The sequence below is a fragment of the Ranitomeya variabilis genome, chromosome 4 (genome assembly GCF_051348905.1).
Source record: "Ranitomeya variabilis isolate aRanVar5 chromosome 4, aRanVar5.hap1, whole genome shotgun sequence".
Classification (NCBI taxonomy): domain Eukaryota; kingdom Metazoa; phylum Chordata; class Amphibia; order Anura; family Dendrobatidae; genus Ranitomeya; species Ranitomeya variabilis.
Window position 1 is genome coordinate 689,170,526 of NC_135235.1, and position 24,648 is coordinate 689,195,173.

General features: G+C 43.5%; 1 protein-coding gene and 1 long non-coding RNA gene across 4 annotated transcripts in view; one reads left to right on the forward strand and one right to left on the reverse strand.

The window, feature by feature from the left end:
- Positions 1-17,537, forward strand: part of LOC143767636 (uncharacterized) — a 97,434-nt gene extending 79,897 nt beyond the window's left edge. For all 3 annotated transcript variants that reach the window (XM_077256079.1, XM_077256077.1, XM_077256078.1), the window contains exon 13: positions 15,676-17,537. In XM_077256079.1, coding sequence (XP_077112194.1) covers positions 15,676-16,904 — 1,229 coding nt within the window. In that variant the 3' untranslated portion in view covers positions 16,905-17,537. The remainder of the gene's footprint in view (positions 1-15,675) is intronic.
- Positions 17,538-19,455: 1,918 nt separating this feature from the next.
- LOC143769302 (uncharacterized) lies at positions 19,456-24,207 on the reverse strand. Its single transcript, XR_013214335.1, has 3 exons — positions 23,663-24,207; positions 19,779-19,864; positions 19,456-19,621 (listed from the first exon to the last, which is right to left on the reverse strand). It is a non-coding gene; the product is annotated as an uncharacterized LOC143769302 (long non-coding RNA).
- Between the last annotated feature and the right edge of the window lie 441 nt (positions 24,208-24,648).

Consider the following 24,648-nt stretch of genomic DNA (forward strand, 5'->3'; position numbering starts at 1 on the left):
GGCAGACTGTCTCAGTCGCCATTCCCTTTGGCAGGGTGGATGGTCTTTAGACAAACAGATATTCAAACAGATAGTCAGGCTCTGGGGGTTACCAGTCATAGATCTGTTTGCTACGAAAGAAAACAGAAAGGTCAGGGAGTTTGCATCTCTCCAGATAACAGACCAACCGTGCTTAGTAGATTCCCTTCGGGTCCGTTGGAACTTTCCGCTAGCATATGCATTTCCCCTAATGTGCTTGATTCCTCTAGTTCTCAGGAAGATCGGGGAAGAGAGAGCAAGAGTAATTCTAATTGCCCCCTTCTGGCCCAGGAGGCCTTGGTTCTCTCTCCTCGGGGCAATGTCAGTGACCGATCCTTGGGTGTTGCCAGTGGTTCCGGAGCTACTTTCTCAAGGTCCATTTCATCATCCCAATTTGGAGACGCTTCATTTGACGGCGTGGAACTTGAGAGGGAGCTTCTGAGGGAAAGAGGTTTTTCCTTGCCTTCGATTTCTACCTTTTTAAGAAGCCGGAAAGAGGTCACTACAAGGATTTATTCTAGGGTCTGGAAAAAATTCCTTACATTCCATCAATAACCCCTAGCAGATAAAGTTCCAATTCCGGCCATTCTGGAATTCCCACGTTTCAGCCTTAGGGCCTTATATAACAGTGATGTAGCAGGGAATAGATGGGTTGCTAGGTTTATCAAAGCATGTCGGCATAGTAACCCGGTCCATATTGCAAGATTGCCCCCTTGGGATCTAAATTTAGTGCTCGAGGCGTTAACTGAACCTCCTTTCGAACCATTGGATTCTATTCCAATTAAAATTTTGACCTTAAAGACAGCTCTACTTTTAGCACCAACATCTGCTAGGAGGGTTAGTGATATCCAAGCGTTATCAGTTGATCCTCCCTATCTAATAATTCTCCAGGATAAAATTGTCTTAAAACCAGATCCTGCATACCTGCCAAAGGTAGCATCTAGGTTTCAAAGAAGCCAGAAGATATACCTACCATCCTTTTATGAAAATCCAGCTTCAGAACAGGAGAAAAAATATCATACTTTAGATGTTAAAAGAGCAGTATTAGAGTATTTAAATAGGACACAAAGCTGGAAACAGAGTAGGGCTTTGTTTGTGTCTTTCCAGGATCGAAGGAATGGTTCGAATGTCACAAAGAGTTCTATCGCTAGATGGATTAGGGATGCGATATGTCTTGCTTATATCGCCAAAGGGGAGACACCGCCAGAGGGCATCAAAGCGCACTCCACTCGGGCTATGGCATCATCCTGGGCGGAGAAGGCAGATGTCTCCATTGATATGATATGTAAGGCGGCAACTTGGTCATCACCTTCCACCTTTTATAAGTACTATCGCCTTGATCTATCTGCTAATTCCAGCTTACACTTTGGCCGATCAGTACTTAGTGCTGTGGTCCCTCCCAGTTAAATAGTCTTTGAAAGTCTCTCGTGGGGTGCTGTCGTGGCAATAGGAAAACCGGTTTTTACTTACCGGTAATAGGATTTTACAGAGTCCACGACAGCACCCATACATTCCCCCTGTATACAATTACTTATTCTTGCATTCTTTGGAAGGTGTGCCTTTAGAGATCACTCTATAGAGGTAATAGTACTTAGTATTGTTTAAGATATTATTATCATGTACTGATTCATTGGCGGTATCCCTTGATACTCTGGAACACAAACTGGAGGGCGAGTGGGACCGCCCCTTTTTAGAAGCCAGAAATACAGTGGCTGCCTTCGCAGGAAAAAAAGCAATCACGCCGTAGCAGCAGTGGGTGCCACTCGGGCAGTGCACGGGCGGATCTCTGTGGCTCTAAGAAGGAGGGGTCCATAGTCTCTGGAGGAGACATTACGGCTCAACCTCCGGATCCGGTACCCGTTTTGAGCCGTCCGAGTGGTGAGTGATCTCCGAGAAAGTACAGTACACTAATGTCTGTTTTTCTTACTTTCTCTCCTATCTCTTACCCGCTCCATTTTTTCATGTGTTGGTGGGGGTGGAGTTTAAGGGGTCCCTAGGAAGAGTAAGGCCAAACCGAAGAACAAGGAGTGTCCCCTTTGTAGACAGCATCTAGTGGCTTCTTGGGAGAAAAAGCTATGACAGGATTGTATTGACAAGACCATTGCAGAATAAACTCCCACATTTTCTGCAAATTTAAGGTCCCTAATATAATAGGAAGTCTGCACATCTGTTAGTGCATTGCGGATCCCAACATACTCTGACAGTAAGGGGAGAGACAGATCCAGCCCCTCTTTGGTATCACAAGAGGACCTGACATGTTCAGAGCCTGAGGTCTCTGATCAATCACAGTACTCTGACAGTTGTTCAGAGGAAGATGGTAGTTTCCCAGTGGAGGCTATGGACAAAACTAATAAAGGCTGTCCAATCCATTATGGGATTAGTGGAGGAGAAGGCTAAAAGATCAGCCCAGGATCTCATGTTAGGCATCTTGCAGAGGAAAAAGCGTAGAGCCTTCCCTATTAATGAGCAGTTACAAAGTCTCATTAAAAAAGAATGGGAGAAGCCAGACAAAAAGATGCAAACACTTAGTTCTTTAAAGAGGAAATATCCATTTGATGAGGAGGCGTCTTCTTCCTGGGATAAGGCACCGAGACTGCATGGAGCAATCTCGAAGGTCTCAAGAAGGTCTTCTCTCTCGTTCAAGGACTTGGGGTCACTGATGTAACCATTGGATAGAAAGACGGACAGCTTCCTTAAAACAGCTTGGGAGTCCTCAGCGGGGGCATTAAGGCTGGCTATTGCAGCCACTTGTGTAGCTAGATCTTTAAAGGTTTGGCTGGACAATCTAGAAGATCAGGTAGAACAGCTAGTCGCGAGAGAAGCTACCTTATAGGCAGTTCCTACCATTAAAGCAGTAGTAGAGTTTTTATCAGATGCCTTAGCAGATTCGGCAAGATTGGCAACCAAGTCAGCGGCTCTTACCAATGCGGGGCATCCCGCAGTGTGACTTAAATGCTGGCCGGGAGATATACTGTACAAGCAAAAGTTAAACTCTGCTCCCTGCCTTGTGAAGGAAAATTCTTATTTGGACCAGCACTAGATGAAGTGCTGGAGAAGCAGGAGATAAGAAGAAAGGTTTTCCGAATCAGCCATTTCCATCCTTTCGGCGCTCCTTGCGGAGGGGTCGCAGATCCAGGGGGCAGCCATATAGAGGCCGGGACCGGACTTGTAAGCAGTCCAGAGGAGGAAAAGGCTTTGATTTTGGCAGACCATCTAGAGACACCAAGAAGCCCGCCCACTGACTTCTTCTCCCGGATAGGATGGAGGCTCTCACTTCCTCCTGGCCTGGGAGGGAATTTCATCCAGTACTTGGCTTGGGCAAATTGTGAGGTCAGGCCTAAAATTAAAACTCCACAGTGTCCCGCCTTGTAGATACATACAGACACCTTTACAGCCTTCTCAAGAGAAACAGCGGGGCCTGGAAGAAAAAGTAATATCACTATTAGACAAACACATACTGGAGGAGGTTTCTGAGGAGGAAAGAAAAAGGGGATTTGATTCCCCCCTATTTCTGATTTTAAAAAAACAGATGGCTCTTGGAGACCCATTATAAGTCTGAAAGGTCTGACCAGCTATCTAATAGTTCCTTCATTCAAAATGGAAACCGTAAGATTGGCGGTGAAACTCCTCTTCCCACAGTGTTACATGGCGGTCCTCAACCTCAAAAACTCATACTACCACGTCCCTATCTGCGAACGGGATCGCTGGTTTCTCATGGTAGTGGTGCAAATAAGATCGAAGATAAGCCATTTCCAGTACTGAGCTCTACCCTTCGGGTTAGCAATAGCCCCTCGGGTATTCACCAAATTGATTTCAGAGGTCACTGCCGACCTTCGAGAAAAGGACATTTTAATAATACCGCATCTGGACAATTTTTTGATTGTGGGGAAAAGCTATCTTCACTGTCACAAACATGTCAGGACGGTCATGGAGACCTTACAAACTCTGGGGTGGCAGATAAATCTACAAAAGTCCAGATTGGAACCAGCGACAGTGCAGATTTTCCTGGGACTAGTAATAGACTCTGTGGCACAAGAGTGCGGACTTCCAGAGGAAAAAGAGGAAAGAATCAAGCAGTTAGTCTTGTCATCAATAAGAAAGCCAGAGATGACCCTCATTAAAGCAATATCACTGTTAGGGTCTCTAACTGCATATATACCAGCGGTGAAGTGGGCTCAGTTCCACGCAAGGGAACTGCAGTCATGTGTACTACGGAACGAGCTAATCCTGCAGAGTCATTTAGAAGGGAAGCTTACCCTCCCAGACACAGAAGTCCGATCACTCAGTTGGTGGTTACAGATTGAATCAATCCCAAGAGGGGTACCCTGGGTATGCTGGGCATCCAGAATAGTAACAACGGACCCCAGTTCCTGGGGGTAGGGAGCCCACCTAGACACCCTGTGGCTCCAGAATGCCTGGATCCAAAAGGTAAAGGGCCTATCATCAAATGAATTGGAGCTTCTGGCTATTGAAAGGGCACTGAACGGGCTGCTATCACATTTACCAAAGCAGCATGTATGAATCCTGTCGGACAATCAAGCAACATTAACATACATAAATCACCAAAGAGGCACTCATTCTTGGCCACTAATGCAAATAACAGAGAGGATTTTATGTCTGGCAGAGCATCATTTCCTCTCATTATTGGCCCTGCATATCCGAGGAGTGGACAACCTGAAGGCGGACTTCCTAAGTCGCAATCAGTTAAGACAAGGAGAATGGTCCCTGAAGAGATCAGTTTTCAATCAGATTGTGGACATGTGGGGTCGGCCCACGATAGACCTTTTTGCTTCAAGAAGCAACAGGAGAGTCCAGAGGTTCTGTTCCTTAAGTCCAGCAGACAGTCCGTATGCAGTAGTTGCCTTCAGCATAGAGTGGACACCAGGACTCATATGCCTTCCCTCCAATATCCCTGATACCTGCGGTCTTGAGAAAAACCAGAGAAGACAGAGCCAGAATAATTCAAATAGCCCCATTTTGGCCAAAAAGGCCATGGTTTTACTGGCTGTGGATAATGTCCATGACGAATCTGTGGGTCCTTCCAGAGGACCAGGATCTTCTAACACAGGGACCCTTCCTTCATCCTCAAATGTCCGGGCTGCATTTAACAGCCTGGAATTAGAAAGGTTGCTTCTAGAGGGGTAAGGCTTCTCGACAGGGTTAGTCTCTACACTGCATACTAGCAGAAAGCCAATAACCACTAGAATTTATGGGAGAATCTGGAATAAATTCTTATCCTCTTGGCCAGTGTAGGAGGGGGAGGTCCCGATAGTGCCCATACTAGGGCATACTTTCTGCAGAAGGGGCTAAAGCTGGGATTGGAAGCTAGTACCCTCAAGGTGCAGGTTTCAGCTTTGGCTGCCTTTATACAATTGTGACCTGGCGAATGATAGATGGGTGGCCAGGTTCATCAGGGCCTGTAGTAGAGCAAACTCGGTCCCATCTCCTACTCCTCCTCCTTGGGATCTAAATTTAGTGTTGTCAGCCTTAGTAGAGAGTCCCTTTGAGCCATTAGACAAGGCTTCAGAAAGTAGGTTCGTTAAAAACAGCCTTATTAGTGGCACTCACTTGACTTGCAGGCGTTATCGGCAGATCCTCCGTATACTCAAGTCATGGACGATAGAATAGTGTTAAGGTTAGACCCAGCTTACCTCCCCAAAGTAGTGTCAAGGTTCCATAAGGCTCAGGAAATAGTCCTAACCCAAGCAACCAGAAGGAAGAGAGGCTTCATTGATTGGATGTTAGGAGGTGTCTCCTACGTTATTTAGAGGTAATAGAGCCCTGCAGGAAGAAGAGGGCCCGGTTTGTCTCTTTTCAGGGGTCGAGGAAGGGCCTTAGGGTGTCTAAGCGAACTATAGCTAGATCGGTGAGAGAGGCCATTAAGCTAGCTTATGTTAGTGCAGGCAGGGCTATTCCTGAAAGTCTGAAGTGTTGTGATTTTGCTTTTTGCTCCCTCTAGTGGTCATTAGTGATTTGACTCTGGAGCGTCTGTCTTTTTCTATATCCTCACCTGGGCCGTTAGTTCAGGGGCGTTGCTATATAAGCTCCCTGGACCTTCAGTTCAATGCCTGGCATCGTTGAAATCAGAGCTAATCTGTTGTGCTCTTGTCCTCTGATCCTGGTTCCTGTTTTCCAAGCTAAGTCTGCTTCTTTGCTTTTTGCTTTTGTTTTGTTTGGTATTTTTGTCCAGCTTGTTCCTATCTGTATCCTGACCTTTGCTGGAAGCTCTAGGGGGCTGGTGTTCTCCCCCCGGACCGTTAGACGGTTCGGGGGTTCTTGAATCTCCAGCGTGGATTTTTATAGGGTTTTTGTTGACCAGATAAGTTATCTTGCTATATTCTGCTATTAGTAAGCTGGCCTCTCTTTGCTGAACCTAGTTCATTTCTGTGTTTGTCATTTCCTCTTACCTCACCGTTATTATTTGTGGGGGGCTTGTATCTTGCTTTGGGGTCCCTTTCTCTGGAGGCAAGAGAGGTCTTTGTTTTCTTCTCCTAGGGGTAGTTAGATTCTCCGGCTGGCGCGTGTCATCTAGCGATCACCGTAGGCATGATCCCCGGCTACTTCTAGTGTTGGCGTTAGGAGTAGCTATTTGGTCAACCCAGTTACCACAGCCCTATGAGCTGGATTTTTGTATCTTGCAGACTTACACGTTCCTCTGAGACCCTGTCCACTGGGGTCATAACAGTATGCCAGGCCAGTATTAAATGTTTAATGCATTGCAGAAGTGGGATTATAAGAAAGAAAATTTTGAGTTTTTTTTTTCCCTCTCTCATTTTTTTTTTTTCTTTTCCCCTTTACCTCAGAGTGGCTTAAGCTTGCTGCAGACATGAATGTCCAGACCTTGATTACAAGTGTGGACCAGCTTGCCGCTCGTGTGCAGGGTATACAAGATTATGTTACCAGAAATCCTAGGTCTGAACCCAAGATTCCGATTCCTGAACTGTTTTCAGGAGACCGATTTAAGTTTAGGAATTTCAGGAATAATTGTAAATTATTTTTGTCCCTGAAACCTTGTTCGTCTGGAGACTCTGCTCAACAAGTAAAAATTGTTATTTCATTCTTACGGGGTGACCCTCAGGATTGGGCTTTTTCGTTGGCGCCAGGAGATCCGGCATTGGCTGATATTGATGCGTTTTTTCTGGCGCTCGGTTTACTTTATGAGGAACCCAATCTTGAGATTCAGGCAGAGAAAGCCTTGCTGGCTATGTCTCAGGGCCAGGACGAGGCTGAGGTGTATTGCCAAAAATTTCGCAAATGGTCCGTGCTGACACATTGGAACGAGTGTGCACTGGCCGCTAATTTTAGAAATGGCCTTTCTGAGGCCATTAAGAATGTTATGGTGGGTTTTCCCATTCCCACAGGTCTGAATGATACCATGTCCCTGGCTATTCAAATTGACCGGCGGTTGCGGGAGCGCAAAACCGCAAATTCCCTCATGTTGTTGTCTGAACAGACACCTGATGTGATGCAATGTGATAGAAAAACCGCAAATTCCCTCATGGTGTTGTCTGAACGGACACCTGATTTGATGCAATGTGATAGAATCCTGACTAGAAATGAGAGGAAAATTCATAGACGCCGGAATGGCTTGTGCTACTACTGTGGTGATTCTACACATGTTATCTCAGCATGCTCTAAACGTATATCTAAGGTTGTTAGTCCTGTCACCGTTGGTAATTTGCATCCTAAGTTTATTCTGTCTGTAACTTTGATTTGTTCACTGTCATCTTATCCTGTCATGGCGTTTGTAGATTCAGGTGCTGCCCTGAGTCTTATGGATCTCTCATTTGCTAAGCGCTGTGGTTTTATTCTTGAACCATTAGAAAATCCTATCCCTCTTAGGGGTATTGATGCTACGCCATTGGCAGAAAATAAGCCGCAGTATTGGACACAGGTTACCATGTGCATGACTCCTGAACACCGCGAGGTGATACGTTTTCTCGTTCTACATAAAATGCATGATTTGGTTGTTTTGGGGCTGCCATGGTTACAGACCCATAATCCAGTCCTTGACTGGAAGGCTATGTCAGTGTCTAGTTGGGGCTGTCGTGGTATTCATGAGGATTCCCTGCCTGTGTCTATTGCTTCTTCTACGCCTTCGGAAGTTCCGGAGTACTTGTCTGATTATCAGGATGTCTTTAGCGAGTCCAGGTCCAGTGCATTGCCTCCTCATAGGGACTGTGACTGTGCAATAGATTTGATTCCAGGCAGTAAGTTTCCTAAGGGAAGACTGTTTAATCTGTCGATACCTGAACATACCGCTATGCGTTCATATATCAAGGAGTCTCTGGAGAAAGGACACATCCGTCCGTCTTCTTCCCCTCTTGGTGCGGGATTCTTTTTTGTGGCTAAAAAGGACGGATCTTTGAGGCCTTGTATTGACTATCGGCTTTTAAATAAGATCACTGTCAAATTTCAGTATCCTTTGCCGCTGTTGTCTGACTTGTTTGCCCGGATTAAAGGTGCCAAGTGGTTTACCAAGATAGACCTTCGTGGTGCGTACAACCTTGTGCGCATTAAGCAAGGGGATGAATGGAAAACCGCATTCAATACGCCTGAAGGTCATTTTGAGTACTTGGTGATGCCTTTTGGGCTCTCTAATGCCCCTTCAGTTTTTCAGTCCTTTATGCATGACATTTTCCGGAACTATCTGGATACATTTCTGATCGTTTATCTGGATGATATTCTGTTTTTTTCTGATAATTGGGACTCGCATGTGGAGCAGGTCAGGATGGTCTTTAAAATTTTGCGTGAAAATTCTTTGTTTGTCAAGGGCTCAAAGTGTCTTTTTGGTGTACAGAAGGTTCCCTTTTTTGGGTTCATTTTTTCCCCTTCTGCTGTGGAGATGGACCCAGTCAAGGTCCGAGCTATTCTTGATTGGACTCAGCCCTCGTCAGTTATGAGTCTTCAGAAGTTCTTGGGTTTCGCTAACTTCTACCGTCGTTTTATCGCTAACTTTTCTAGCATTGTGAAACCTTTGACGGATATGACCAAGAAGGGCTCCGATGTGGTTAATTGGGCTCCTGCTGCCGTGGAGGCTTTCCAGGAGTTGAAACGTCGGTTTACTTCGGCGCCTGTTTTGTGCCAGCCTGATGTCTCGCTTCCCTTTCAAGTTGAGGTGGATGCTTCAGAGATTGGAGCAGGGGCCGTTTTGTCGCAGAGAGGCACTGGTTGCTCTGTTATGAGACCTTGCGCCTTTTTCTCTAGGAAGTTTTCGCCTGCGGAGCGAAATTATGATGTGGGCAATCGGGAGTTGTTGGCCATGAAATGGGCATTTGAGGAGTGGCGTCATTGGCTCGAGGGTGCTAAGCATCGTGTGGTGGTCTTGACTGATCACAAAAATCTGATGTATCTCGAGTCTGCTAAACGCCTGAATCCTAGACAGGCCCGCTGGTCATTGTTTTTCTCCCGTTTTGACTTTGTTGTCTCGTATTTACCAGGTTCAAAGAATGTGAAGGCCGATGCTCTTTCCAGGAGCTTTGTGCCTGATGCTCCTGGAGTCGCTGAACCTGTTGGTATTCTTAAGGATGGTATTATCTTGTCAGCTATTTCTCCAGATCTGCGACGTGTGTTGCAGAGATTTCAGGCTGATAGGCCTGATTCTTGTCCACCTGACAGACTGTTTGTGCCTGATAAGTGGACCAGCAGAGTCATTTCCGAGGTTCATTCCTCGGTGTTGGCAGGTCACCCAGGAATTTTTGGCACCAGAGATCTGGTGGCCAGATCCTTTTGGTGGCCTTCCTTGTCTAGGGATGTGCGGTCATTTGTACAGTCCTGTGGGACTTGTGCTCGAGCTAAGCCTTGCTGTTCTCGTGCCAGCGGGTTGCTCTTGCCCTTGCCTGTCCCTAAGAGACCTTGGACACATATCTCCATGGATTTCATTTCTGATCTTCCGGTGTCTCAGGGCATGTCTGTTATCTGGGTGATATGTGATCGCTTCTCCAAGATGGTCCATTTGGTTCCTTTGCCTAAGCTGCCTTCCTCTTCCGATCTGGTTCCTGTGTTTTTCCAGAACGTGGTTCGTTTGCACGGCATCCCTGAGAATATTGTGTCAGACAGAGGATCCCAGTTCGTTTCCAGATTCTGGCGATCCTTTTGGAGTAGGATGGGCATTGACTTGTCGTTTTCGTCTGCTTTCCATCCTCAGACTAATGGACAGACGGAGCGAACTAATCAGACTTTGGAGGCTTATTTGAGGTGTTTTGTCTCTGCTGATCAGGACGATTGGGTGACCTTCTTGCCGTTGGCTGAGTTTGCCCTTAATAATCGGGCTAGTTCCGCCACCTTGGTTTCGCCGTTTTTCTGCAACTCTGGTTTCCACCCTCGTTTTTCTTCGGGTCATGTGGAACCTTCTGACTGCCCTGGGGTGGATTCTGTGGTGGATAGGTTGCAGCGGATCTGGAACCTTGTGGTGGACAACTTGAAGTTGTCACAGGAGAGGGCTCAGCGCTTTGCCAACCGCCGCCGCGGTGTGGGTCCCCGACTACGTGTTGGGGATTTGGTGTGGCTTTCTTCCCGCTTTGTTCCTATGAAGGTTTCCTCTCCCAAATTTAAACCTCGTTTTATTGGTCCTTACAAGATATTGGAAATTCTTAATCCTGTATCCTTTCGCCTGGATCTTCCTGTGTCGTTTGCTATCCACAACGTGTTTCATAGGTCCTTGTTGCGGCGGTACGTTGTGCCTGTGGTTCCTTCTGCTGAGCCTCCTGCTCCGGTGTTGGTTGAGGGCGAGTTGGAGTACGTGGTGGAGAAGATCTTGGATTCTCGTCTCTCCAGGCGGAGGCTTCAGTACCTGGTCAAGTGGAAGGGCTATGGTCAGGAAGATAATTCCTGGGTGGTCGCCTCTGATGTTCATGCGGCCGATTTAGTTCGTGCCTTTCACGCCGCTCATCCTGATCGCCCTGGTGGTCGTGGTGAGGGTTCGGTGACCCCTCACTAAGGGGGGGGGGTACTGTTGTGATTTTGCTTTTTGCTCCCTCTAGTGGTCATTAGTGATTTGACTCTGGAGCGTCTGTCTTTTTCTATATCCTCACCTGGGCCGTTAGTTCAGGGGCGTTGCTATATAAGCTCCCTGGACCTTCAGTTCAATGCCTGGCATCGTTGAAATCAGAGCTAATCTGTTGTGCTCTTGTCCTCTGATCCTGGTTCCTGTTTTCCAAGCTAAGTCTGCTTCTTTGCTTTTTGCTTTTGTTTTGTTTGGTATTTTTGTCCAGCTTGTTCCTATCTGTATCCTGACCTTTGCTGGAAGCTCTAGGGGGCTGGTGTTCTCCCCCCGGACCGTTAGACGGTTCGGGGGTTCTTGAATCTCCAGCGTGGATTTTTATAGGGTTTTTGTTGACCAGATAAGTTATCTTGCTATATTCTGCTATTAGTAAGCTGGCCTCTCTTTGCTGAACCTAGTTCATTTCTGTGTTTGTCATTTCCTCTTACCTCACCGTTATTATTTGTGGGGGGCTTGTATCTTGCTTTGGGGTCCCTTTCTCTGGAGGCAAGAGAGGTCTTTGTTTTCTTCTCCTAGGGGTAGTTAGATTCTCCGGCTGGCGCGTGTCATCTAGCGATCACCGTAGGCATGATCCCCGGCTACTTCTAGTGTTGGCGTTAGGAGTAGCTATTTGGTCAACCCAGTTACCACAGCCCTATGAGCTGGATTTTTGTATCTTGCAGACTTACACGTTCCTCTGAGACCCTGTCCACTGGGGTCATAACACTGAAGGCCCATTCCATGAGAGCCATGGCGACATCCTGGGCGGAGAGAGCAGATGCTTCCATCAACCAAATTTGTAAGGCGGCCACTTGGTCCTCTCTTTCTACTTTCTTCAGGCACTATAGGCTGGATCTGTCTGCTTCCTCTGACCTCACATTCGGGAGACGGATGCTGAAGGCTGTGATCCCTCCCTAGAAAATACTACAAGTCTCAGTAATTCTCTCTTGGTGCCATCATGGGTAACTGACAAACACTGGTATTACTTACCTGGTAATGTGTTTTTTCATAACCGATGATGGCACCCTTATATTCCCTCCCTATTGATTGATCACGTCTTTTGTTTGGTGCATTATCATGATTAAGCACTCCCTTAGGAGTTGGTAAATAGAAACTAAAGGTATAAATGGATGTATTATTTCAGTGTGCACTAATCCGTGGAATTCCTCTTATGCTCTGTAGAGAACAACTGATGCTGAGAGAGGAGACGCCCTTTTTATCTTGAAGGTTTCCTGTTCTTGAAGGGCGGCTCTCCTCTCTCGTGGTGCCGTCATGGGTTACAAAAAACACATTACCAGGTAAGTAATACCCGTGTTTCGCTCTATGGATTTACAAAAATGCATGAAAAATGCATCAAAAAAGCTCATATTTTCAGCTGCGCTTTTCTGCCAAAAGATGCAGAAACCTTGCAGAAATTTAAGCAAGCAAATACGCAACATGTGCATATAGTCTAAATGTGCAGTGAGGTCAAGTGTGAATTTCTGTACAGTAACAACAGAGTTTCTTTTTGCCCGGCCTCCCGTTTTTTTAAACCAACTAACTTCAAACAGGATTATGATATACTACATAAAAAACATTACAACTGTGCCAGGATATATCTCTAAGCTGTGCTGGGCTGATGGCTGTAATATACATTTATTCAAGCCTGCAGGAGATGTGTTGGCATGGCTCAAGCCTTGGTTTCATTAATTCACTCCACGTCATAAATTTCATTATGTTTTCACTCCTAAGGAATTTAGATTATTTAGAAAGAAGGAATATAAACCAGCTCACCCATGATGCATTAACCAAACCTTGGGAGCACGGACCCACTGTGTCCAGGCTGTAGCATTGCTAAAGGTTGAATAGTCGACGGGAGGTATGTATCACAGAGAAGGCTTGTTGCTGTGATGTAATCCGGAGTGTTTTCTTTAATGCACATAAAGCAATAAGGCATTGTTTGGTATATTTGGGTCCAGGTTACGGGTAGCTATGAGAGATGGGAGGGTCTGGCTACCCATATACTTCACCCCTGGGTAAGGGGCATAACCATGCCTATCTATGTTTATTTCAGGACCTGTGGTGATGTCAGAACCACATGTCTAATCATGTGACAGGTACCTGGGTGTGGTTTCAGGCTACATAATGGAGGTGTGTTTGGCACATGGCGGTGAGTGTTTGGGAGTCCGTCAGTGTGGATGGAGATCCCTGTGTTCAGGCGGGACACTACAGACAGGAGTCTGTGTGTGTGGAGAAAGCCCCACAGTGTGTTAAGGCTCCAGGACTGAGCCTGAAGGACTGGACTCTTATATTTTCCTTTCCTGAGCTAAAGGCCATTTGTTTTTCTGATTTGCTGTATGGTTTATGGAGCAATAAACCTTTGAACTTTTGATGGAACATGTCTCCTGCGTGTCAGCCATCGCACCTGAGCGAGTGAACCCCTACAAGGCGTATAAAGTCCAAAAAAGAAAAAAATGTCCAGCTTCACCCAGTCCATAAAAAAGAGTTTTCTTTATTCACAAATATTAAACATAGAGGATACAGACTTCAGCACGAACCATATGGGTAAGAATCTCAATGCGTTTCTGGAGACTAAGCTCCCTTAATTATGACAAGATTAATCATGATTAAGGGAGCTTAGTCTCCACAAACGCGTTGAGATTCTTACCCATATGGTTCGTGCTGAAGTCTGTATCCTCCATGTTTAAAGTTCGTTAAAAAAAAAGAGTTTTCTTTATTCACAGACTCGGTGAAGCTGGACATTTTTTTTCTTTTTTGAATTTAGATTATTGCACAATCTCTCCTGAAATGGGGAGCCCTAATAATTTATCTACTCTTATCTTTGACTGTCTAATATCTCTTCATGAAAAACACACAGAATACGATAGTTTAGATTGCCAAGAACCACCAAGCCCCATACTGTAATTACTCCAGAGAGGTTTCTCCACTAGTTACTGATTTTTTATTTTTTTTTAATGACGAAGACTGTTGAGTTTGATCATTTCAGTAAATGTGTTATTTTCTATAGTCTCTACTCTGGTTTAACCACTTACAGCAGCCAGATTTGTGTTCCTAATCAGGACCCATTATTCAAATCTGATGTGTGTCACTTATATTTTGTGAAGAACTCAATTTTTTTTTTACTTTCACAAAAGGTAATACCAAACAAATGGATCTCTCTCAATTTTTTTTACAACTTCTCTTGAATCCGACAATACTCCATATACGGGTGTGCACTACTGTCTGGGCACATTCCAGGGTTGAGAGGTGAAGGAGCGCCATTTAGCTATTTGAATCCAGATCTTACTGTAATAGTTTGCAGACACAATACATTGGGAGCAGTGTTTGTGACCACCTGGCAGCTCAATGGCCACCACGAACAGGCTTGGCACTATCTACTTCATTTTCCTGAGCCGAGGGATTGTCTTGCTCATCACCCATTAAAGCTAAGTTCACATTAGCATTTGAGTCCGCAGCGTGGCGCTGCAGACTTCTTTGCTTAAGCTCCGCCTACTTCCGCATGCGTCCTGCATGCCTATCTTTAACATTGTGTACGCAGGGACATGCGTTGTATGCGGATGCGTCAGCATGTGTCGTTTAGACATGCCCGCCGAACGCAAGAAAATGCAATATGTTGCATTCAGTGGGCACGTCAAAATGATGCATGTGGCCGCATCCGCATGTCCCTGTATACAGGGACATACAGGAGCGTAAGGAAAAGTCCACAGCACCACTCTGCCGACTCAAACGCTAATGTGAACCTGGCCTAACACCTCTACATGGAATTGGACTTACATAGAGACCCCTCAGGCTTGGGCCATAGTGTTGCCTGCTGTTCGGTGGTGTGAAATGAGAAGAACAATGGTTTACAAGTCTACTTCATTACCAGCGCCGCCTATCATATGAATAAGGACACGCCTGGTGACGTCGTAGGAGCAGATCCCAGAAGAGATGTGACACACCATCTGCAGAAGCCCTAATATGACATTTCAGAAATCCAGAGCAGTAGAAATCCCCATAAAGTGACTCCATTTTAGAAATTATAACCCACAGAGAATTAATCTATTGGAGTAGTGACCATTTGTGATTCCACATGCACTTTCCGGAAATTGGCACGCAGTGAATGTGGGAGAAAAAAAAATTGCAAATATGCCATTTTATTACCCAATACATAGTGCCCAGATTGTGCTCCAGGAAATGCACACATTAATTTAAGTGGGTTTTTCTAAATGTGGTTTGGGCTCACTGAAAGGCTTAGAAACAAGGGGGAATTTTCACTTTGGGAGAGTGGTTATTGGTGGATTGGTTTATGGTAGCCAGGTTGTTTTTCAAGAGCCTTTGAGCCACTAATAATGTGGAAGCCTCTGTTTTTCCACTGCCAGATGATGGACCTGAGTGGGGACTTGTTTTTTGTGATATGAGTAGAAGTTTTTATTGGTATTATGTTCATCAACATAATGCTTATTTGTGGCTTTTTATTCCAAATTTGGGAGGCAGAATGAACAAACATTTGAACACCACAATCCACGGATTCATCCAATGAGATTTTCTATTAGAATGTGAACTGTCGTCGTCTTGGTAAAAAAATTCAATATTTTTACGTAACTTGCCATTTTTACCAACAGGTTAACTAGAAATGTTAACTGACATTCAAATATATTTTATTCAAAAATAGTAATTGGTTTATATCTTGGCAGATTACTGTACCAGGAGATCAAAGGAACAGCTGACATCTTCAATTTTTAAATCAGATGATCTTGAGATCCCACAGGATACAACTGAAGCGAATGTCATTACTACAGATATACCATCATCCATTCACAGCAAAGATCTCTCATCTGATCCTTTGAAACAGGTCCTGTCTTCTGATTCATTAGAGACAACTAAGGAAAATCACAGTCCCAAAATAAGCATTAAAAACAGAAATAATCCGAAGTCAAAGAAGCCATTTTCATGTTCAGAATATGAAAACAGTTTTCCCATAGAAGAGTCCTTTCTTAAACATCCAAAAATTCACACAGTGGAGAAAAGATTTTCTTGTTCTCGGTGTGTTAAATGTTTTAAGTACAAATCACAACTTGTTAGACACCAAAGAAGTCACACAGGGGAGAAGCCATATTCATGTTCAGAATGTGAAAAATGTTTTATCCAGAAATGGAATCTTGTTATACACCAAAGAACCCACACAGGGGAGAAGCCTTTTTCATGTTCAGAATGTGGGAAATATTTTCACGATAAATCGCATTTGGTTAATCACCAGAGAACCCACACAGTGAAGAAGCCTTTTTCATGTTCAGAATGTGGAAAATGTTTTACACAGAAATCAGATTTAAATAAGCACCATAAAATTCACACAGGGGAGAAGCCTTTTTCATGTTCAGAATGTGAGAAATGCTTTATCGAGAAATATGCTTTAGTTAAGCACCAGAGAACTCACACAGGGGTAAAGCCGTTTTCATGTTCAGAATGTGGGAAATGTTTTAACAAGAAATTGAATCTTGTTATACATGAAAGAAACCACACAGGAGAGAGGATGTTTTCATGTTCAGAATGTGGGAAATGTTTTAATGCGAAATCAGGTTTGGTTAGGCACCAGAGAACTCATACAGGGGAGAAGCCTTTTTCATGTTCAGAATGTGAGAAATGTTTTAATGAGAAATCAGGTTTGGTTAAGCACCAGAGAACTCATACAGGGGAGAAGTCTTTTTCATGTTCAGAATGTGAGAAATGTTTTAATGAGAAATCAGGTTTGGTTAAGCACCAGAGAATTCACACAGGAGAGAAGCCTTTTCCATGTTCAGAATGTATGAAATGTTTTAATCAGAAATCAGGTTTAAAAAGGCACCAGAGAACCCACTCGGGGAAGAAGCCTTTATTCATGTTCGGAGTGCGGGAAATGTTTTGTAAAGAAATCACATCTTCTTAGTCACCAAAGAATTCACATATCGGAGAAGCCTTTATCTTATTTATAATGTAATGACATTTTTTACGCTAAAATCAACTCTTTAACATCAGAGAAGTCACAAATGGGTGAAGCCTTTTTCATCTTCTGAATGTTGGAAATGTTTTAACCAAAATTTGTATTTCTTAAAGAGGTTGCCCATTACTAGGACAACCCCTTGTCATTTCTCATGTTTGGCCTATTTCAAACAAAAATACTCATACACACTTTCAATGCCAGTGCCGTTACCGTGGTCTTGGCACTCACGTTCCTGGGGATCATGTGAGGTTGTTACAGAACATGAGCTCTGCGACCAATCAGCACTTGCTTAACTGTTCCTGCCTTCGGATGTATTGAAAATCAACAGGAAGCTAGGGCTGCGGCTGCTCTCTGACTTACTCTTATTGTTTGTATAAATTAAGTTTATTATTGAATAGAACATGCAAAAATACAATCATTTGTAATAAACGAGAACATAAAATTGTTACTTGATCGCCATCTTGCAATTATTGGTATCACTTGTTCATTAAATTTGTATGTAATAACAAAAGTCATCACTACTTCCACTTGTTATGTTGACTTCTAATGGCAATAAAATTAATGAAGAGGTTTATACAAAGATAATAACAGCTATACTGTTTTCATTATGCAAAAAAAGGATAGAAAGTAGAGTCCAGATAGGAAAAAGAAAGCTAATGAGAATAAAGAGGGAGAAAGAAAGAAGGGGGAGCAAGGGCAGGGTGAGGGAATGGATTATGTGGGAAAGGGAACTGGAATTTCAAATCTCTGTCATAGATCCCACCGTGCTGCCACCAATTTGTCACGTACCCGCTCTCAGCACGTGACTTGGGGGTTGCGCCTGCAAGGGTTAATCTATCTACTCTGTCTCAGTCCAGCATTCAACCTCTGTCCTATGCTGTAATGAGAGCATAAATCACACACCTACCCAGGCCACACACCTGCTCATACATGCTGCCACCTCTCACCGAACACACGGGCGATGAGTCCCGGAAATATTACTACTACTGTCTGCCAATCATAGGGATCAAACAGTTTAAGGCTATGGATTCTTTAGAACATACAAGGTTCAACTTGTTAAAGTTTTATGCTTTAATCCAAAAGGTACAGTGCTTACAATAAAGAAAAAGGTATAAAAATATTGTTATAAAAAGACATACAAATATGCAAAACAGTTATAAAAATAAACAGGATAAAACTTACAGAAATAGCTAACTTTGTAGTCTGCTTTCTGCTCCCTGAGGGGGGAATGGATGGACTGGATCACATCAGCTTGGCTGCCCTCAATCTATGAACAACTTTGTACGCGTACAAGCCTAATTTATAGAGTTACTCTGGAGGTCAAATTTATAAACCAGCCTCTCAGGTTAATATAATTGCTTGTTTTTTATTGGACCACGGCTGCTCCCCAAATGAATATATTATTTTCCTCTGAACACTCTTTGCCTAAAGGTTCTCACAGATAGATAGCATCAGGCTGAAATTGACATCTCTCTTCAAAAGAGCTAGAAGGTGTGAAATGTTTCCCCTTCTTCCTGGTTCCCACATGACGGCCTGTCGAGATTGGAGACAGTAGACTTGCCTTCTCAAGATACATATGTTGTGACCTTTGTGAGACCTGTAGTTTCAGGGCAGATGTTAAACTACTGCTGGTTACACATATAAACCTATACATATTCACTACACACATATATACTTATACATATTTCACTACACTCTCCATCGAGCAGGCTCGTACCTCCCAATCAGATGGAGGAAGAGGGGGCGAAGATCTAATTTGATGATTCTGAGTTCTAGACAGAAAGGACAGGCAGTAAATATATTGTCCACAGCATAAGCACTGTTAATACAATCGTGAGTGAGTTAAGATCCCGACAACCAGAGGTCTAATTCTGGAGAGTCCCTAAGTTAGATCCAGTGAGCCCAAGTATTGTATGTTTTATCTCCCATTACTTGGCCTATCATTTGTTCCATTCTGAAAATGTCATTAAGTTCTACAACAACAACAAAGGAGATTTATCTAGTTTCCAAAATCTGGGAATCAAATTCCTGGTGGCAGTGAGGAAGTGTCCAGGGCAGTCACTAGGAATTTTGGGGCCCCATATTGGCAAAATTTTTGGGGCCCTCTTGTGACCCAGCCCAGGCTCCACTCCTGCCCCACCTCCACCTCTCGAACTGTCCACAGTCAAAAGATTTTTTAAGCCCCCACCACGACAAGGGAGACTCTTTTAGTCAGGCCCTACTCTACTCTATCCTATTAATCATTTGTTAAAATATCCAATATAATTTAGGTATATTTGTATTTTTAAATTTTTTAAATGACCAATAATATCACATACAGGGGACAAATACCACCACACCATGACCAGGCACCATATTACCACCACATAGTGACCTATAATACCACATACAAGGAACAAACACCGCCACACCATGTCCAGGCCACATATTACCACCACAGTGACCGAATAATATTACATACAAGGGACAAATACCACCGCACCTTGTCCACACCACATACTACCACCACATAGTGACCAAATAATAGCACATATAGAATAAATATCAATTGCACACTCCTTTTCAATGGAAACAAGATTTATTTTATTAAAGTTCAAGACATAAGAGCAATCTTTTGCGTGTCAACGCGTTTCGACCAAACAGGCCTTTTTTCACGACCGTTGCTAAAAAATTAAATACAAATAAGACATAACATAAGTATATACAATGGTGTTGCATGTATTTGTGGTACATCTGCATGTGCTTGGTTTATAGATATATATACAATACAACAAGATAATACCACAGCAAGGGTCTAAATGTTACTTTGTGTTTACTTACCTGATGCCGATGAGGAGATGTCTTGGCGGTTGTTGCTTTGTGGTCTTTGGTCGGGCTGGTGTCTATCCGAAGAATCCTATCTGAATCTATAAAGATAAAGACAGATAACATTATGGAAGATTTAAATAAAATAAAAAGATTACCCTAATAATATGGATGGAAGATCTATGGATCATGAAGGAATTATTGTGAAGCTTATACACTCTATGTCTATATTAATTATGCACGTTTGTTCAGTGTGTCAACTAACAGAAGTGTATGTATATATGTATGTATGTATGTATATGTGTATAATAAAAAAAAAATTCAGGCCCTTGCCTGTATATTATAAATGGATAATAATGATGCACTGGTTATTTTCCAGTTATTTTTTCCCATATATACTTATTACTTTTATTAAAATGCACAAGCTATCTATAGTCACCTTTTGACACCTATATTTATTATGTATATTATATATTGGTAATAATGATTCACTGGCAGGAGTTTTTTCACATATTTTCATCAAAATGCACCAGTTATTTTATAGTCACTTTTGACACTATATTTATTATGCTTATAATTTCTCTTTGGTAATATTGGTCTCCAGAAGGTTATGTATATTATTGCCTTTTGAGGGATGTCCTCTTGGATCCATGCCTGATAGTGCACACGATGGAGAAGTGCATACATTAGCCTTATTGGTTAGAGGATCATAAAGTGGCCACCATCGTCTCCTGCCCCAATAGGGGGTACGGAGTTATGATTGTGTTCCGCGGGATCACTACCATGAGACTTGGTTATTACAATGTAAGGCACTTCTTATTTTTGCGCCAAAAAACCCTGGTATGATCTGTAACAATTGCACTTGTGCAATGAGAATTTGATAGCATGGTGGTATCGAGTTTATATTTCTTTTTAATGTGATAAATTTTCCACTTTTGCATTCGCAAAGTCTTTTTTACAACTGGTCACCTTCTCTTGTTTGTATTTAGGCAATGAGACCTGGTAACAGCGGCGCGACTAAGTTCACTCCTTCTTTAATAACTTAGTAAAGGGTGACGTGTTTTTTGCATCTGCGCAATTATACCTGATAAGAGCCGCGTCACTGCATTTACATTTTCTCTTTGATTATTGATTCCTTATTCTTTAAGCAACCGATGACTCTTTTTTCCGCCCTGTGCACTTGCGCCATGAGAGCGGGTAATAGGGATGTGATTAAATATGCACTGTTTCAATCGAGTGATTTCCTCCATTTACAGCTATAAAATATCTTCCAGCAACTGGTGATGTCACTGTATAGGGATTTTCCTATTGGTTGGGCATTTGTAAAATACTCCCCAGCAACTGGTGATGTCACTGTAATAGGATTTTCCTATTGGCTGGGCATTTGTAAAATACTTCCAGCAACTGATGATGTCACTGTATAGGGATTTTCCTAGTGGCTAGGTATTTGTACAATACTCCCTAGCAACTGGTGACGTCACTGTATAGGGATTTTCCTACTGGCTAGGCATCTATATTTAAACACACACCTTTTCCTACTTCCCGAAGAAGCAGGGCGGCGAAACGTGCGCGTCGGGGAGGGAGGTTGAGGTCTTTACAGCGGCTGAGCTAGCGAACATTGTGACATCCAGGTAATAATGAACTGCAGTGTTCTTATTTTTATGTGATGTTTCCTTAAATTATTTCATTTTTACCTGCCATTTTATTTTTTTTTTCTTTGGCTATTGAATACTGGGATCTATATACCTTCGGGTGATTGATCTTCTTTAAGTATATCTGGCTAGATTATTTATTTGGCACATGAATAAAGATGGGGATTTACACTAATTTAACTGGCTCTAATGGCAGAGAATCTACTATATAATTGTCTAAGGGTCACTTCCGTCTTTCTGTCTGTCACGGAGATCCCAAGTCGCTGATTGGTCGTGGCAAAACAGCCACGACCAATCAGCAACGGGCACCTTACTCCCCGCAGTCAGTGCCCGCTCCATTCTCCCCTCCAGTCAGCACTCACACAGGGTTAATGGCAGCGTTAACGGACCGCGTTATGCCGCGGTGTAACACAGTCCGTTAACGCTGCTATTAACTGTGTGACCAACTTTTTACTATTGATGCTGCCTATGCAGCATCAATAGTAAAAAGATCTAATGTTAAAAATAATTAAAAAAAATAAAAAATAGTTATATACTCACCGTCCGTCGGCCCCCGCATCCAAAACAGGCCTTTCCCGCTCCTTGCGACGCCTCGGTGACTGCTCCATACATTGCGATCTCGCGAGATGATGACGTAGCAGTCTCGCGAGACCGCTACGTCATCTCGTGAGACCGCAATGCACTCTTGGGACCGGAGCACGCGAGGAGCATCGGTAAACGCTTCGCCTGGAACCGGGGGCCAACGGAAGGTGAGTATATAACTATTTTTTATTTTAATTCTCTTTTTTAACAGGGATATGATGCCCACATTGCTATATACTACGTGGGCTGTGCAATATACTACGTGGGCTGTGCAATACTGTATACTACGTGGGCTGTGCAATATACTACATGGACTGTGCAATATACTACGTGGGCTGTGCAATATACTAGGTGGGCTGTGCAATATACTACGTGGCTGTGCTATATACTATGTGGGTGTGCAATATACTACATGGCTGTGCTATATACTACGTGGGCTGTGTTATACACTATGTGGGCTGTTATACACTACCTGGGCTGTGTTATATACTGCGTGCGTGGGCTGTTATACACTCCGTGGGCTGTGCTACATACTATGTGGCTGTGCTATATACTACGTGGGCTGTTATATACTCCGTGGGCTGTGCTGTATACTACATGGCTGTGCTATTTACTACGTGGGCTGTTATATACTACGTGGCTGTGCTATATACTACGTGACCGGCTGCGAACAATCAGCGACGGGTTGCGGCCGGCCGAATCCTGTGTATTCAATGTATTATTCTAAAATCTTCATAAATAAACGACATACATACTCTAGAATACCCAATGCGTTAGAATCGGGCTACCATCTAGTAAAATATATTAATGATATATAAATATAGCGATGCTTGACTCCTAGTGAGCAATACTACCCTCTAGTGGCAATCTGAAATATTGAATTGGTTAATTAGTGAAAGCACTTTATTATATTATATGTATATCAATGATTTTTTTGCACAATGCACTTTATCATATTTAAATATTGTTCAAGTTTTTTTGCTGTGTAACATTGCTGTATTTAGAAAACTGCCAATTTTATATCTGATGTAATTTCCTTTTTGTAATCTCCATTCTTTCCAGTTATCTCGTGTTCCTGAATATCTTTTTATGTGTTTTTTTTATTTAATTGAATAAAAACTAATATAGTTTTAAAAATTGATCTGTTGTCACTTCAAATTTTTCTTTGGCACCTATCTCTGTGAACCTGGTGTACAAAGAATATAGTTGTGTAGTCTTTCGAAAGATTGAAGTGTTGTCCCTTGGATGTGGTCTTATTAATTATTTAAGGACTCTTTTTGTCTTGAATATATACAATACAACAAGATAATACCACAGCAAGTGTCTAAATGTTACTTGCTTAATTACATACAGAACATATCTCAGAGCATCAACCAAAATGTACTGTCAAAAGCTTGAAAGCAAGAGAGATTTGTAGTTTTGGAGAGAAGTTTTATAGAGTATCTGAGACATTGTAAAAGAAGAATAGAAGAAACACAGAATCATATAAGAAACATAGGATACACTTAGATCCATATAAGAAGAAGCACAGAGTCATAGATATAGGTATGTCATACCATTCAGTAGGTATTCTCTTCTAGACAGGGATTTTCTCTAACCTGGCAGTGCAATTTGTTAAGTCTGAGGAAATAAATGCATCATATGTGAATGATATTTTTCAGTTACCCATTATGGCACCACGAGAGAGGGATCCACTATTCAAGGAGAGGAAATCTTCAAGATAAAAAGGGCGGCTCCTCTCTCCGCAGCAGTTTGCTTCCTGTCCTTGATGGGGAATCCTCAAGATACTGTCTTCTTAAGATTCAAGAGGATGCCTGGGTCGTATGGTGTTTTGGCAGCCTGGCTGCTGCATCCATCACCAGGTGCCGGTAGCACCTCGGAGGCCATGTCTCGCCGTGCCCTCCCTGAGCAAAGCATGGGTAGACATTGTTAGGCCACGCAGCCTGTGAGACACATTGGTGCCTGGGTCAGATGGTGTTTTGACAGCCTGGCTGCTGCATCTGTCACCAGGTGCTGGTAGAGCCACGGAGGCCACATCTTGCCGTGCCCTCTCTGAGCGAAGCATGGGTAGACATTATGTCAGGCCGTGTGGCCCGTAAGACACATCGGTGTCTGGGCAAATCCGGGGAGTACGTGCTACAGTGGTGCTTCCAAGACCAGGGATTCCCTGCCTTCCCTGGGTAGGTTCAGACAGGCATTGGCTCCTTACGTTCGATTATTGGGTCCATATGGTGAGGGCGCTGCAGGGTGTCAGAGTGGTCAGAGGAAGAGCGCGCACCAGAACTGTCCCCAGCTCACACCGGAAGGAGAATGCCGGGTGCATGTGGGTGGGGTCTGAAGCTGCTGGGAGAGCATACCGGAAGTAACCTGCCGTGCACCGGGAAGGGGACTAGGTGCGCACGGAGGAAAGCATGTGCGTGTCCTAAAATAAAAAGACAGCAGCACAGGGAATGATGAGCCAGCTGTGCACGAGGTGGAGCCTAAGGTATTTAAAGGGGCAGTGGCAACCATGGAAGCCTTTTCGCCTGAGCACATGCAGCCTCATCAGCAGCAGGGCCAGACGGTCACCGGTCGTGCTCACAGGAGAAAAAAACTCAAGATCTCCGTGGCTCTAGGAAGGAGGGGTCCATAGTCTCTGGAGGAGACATTGA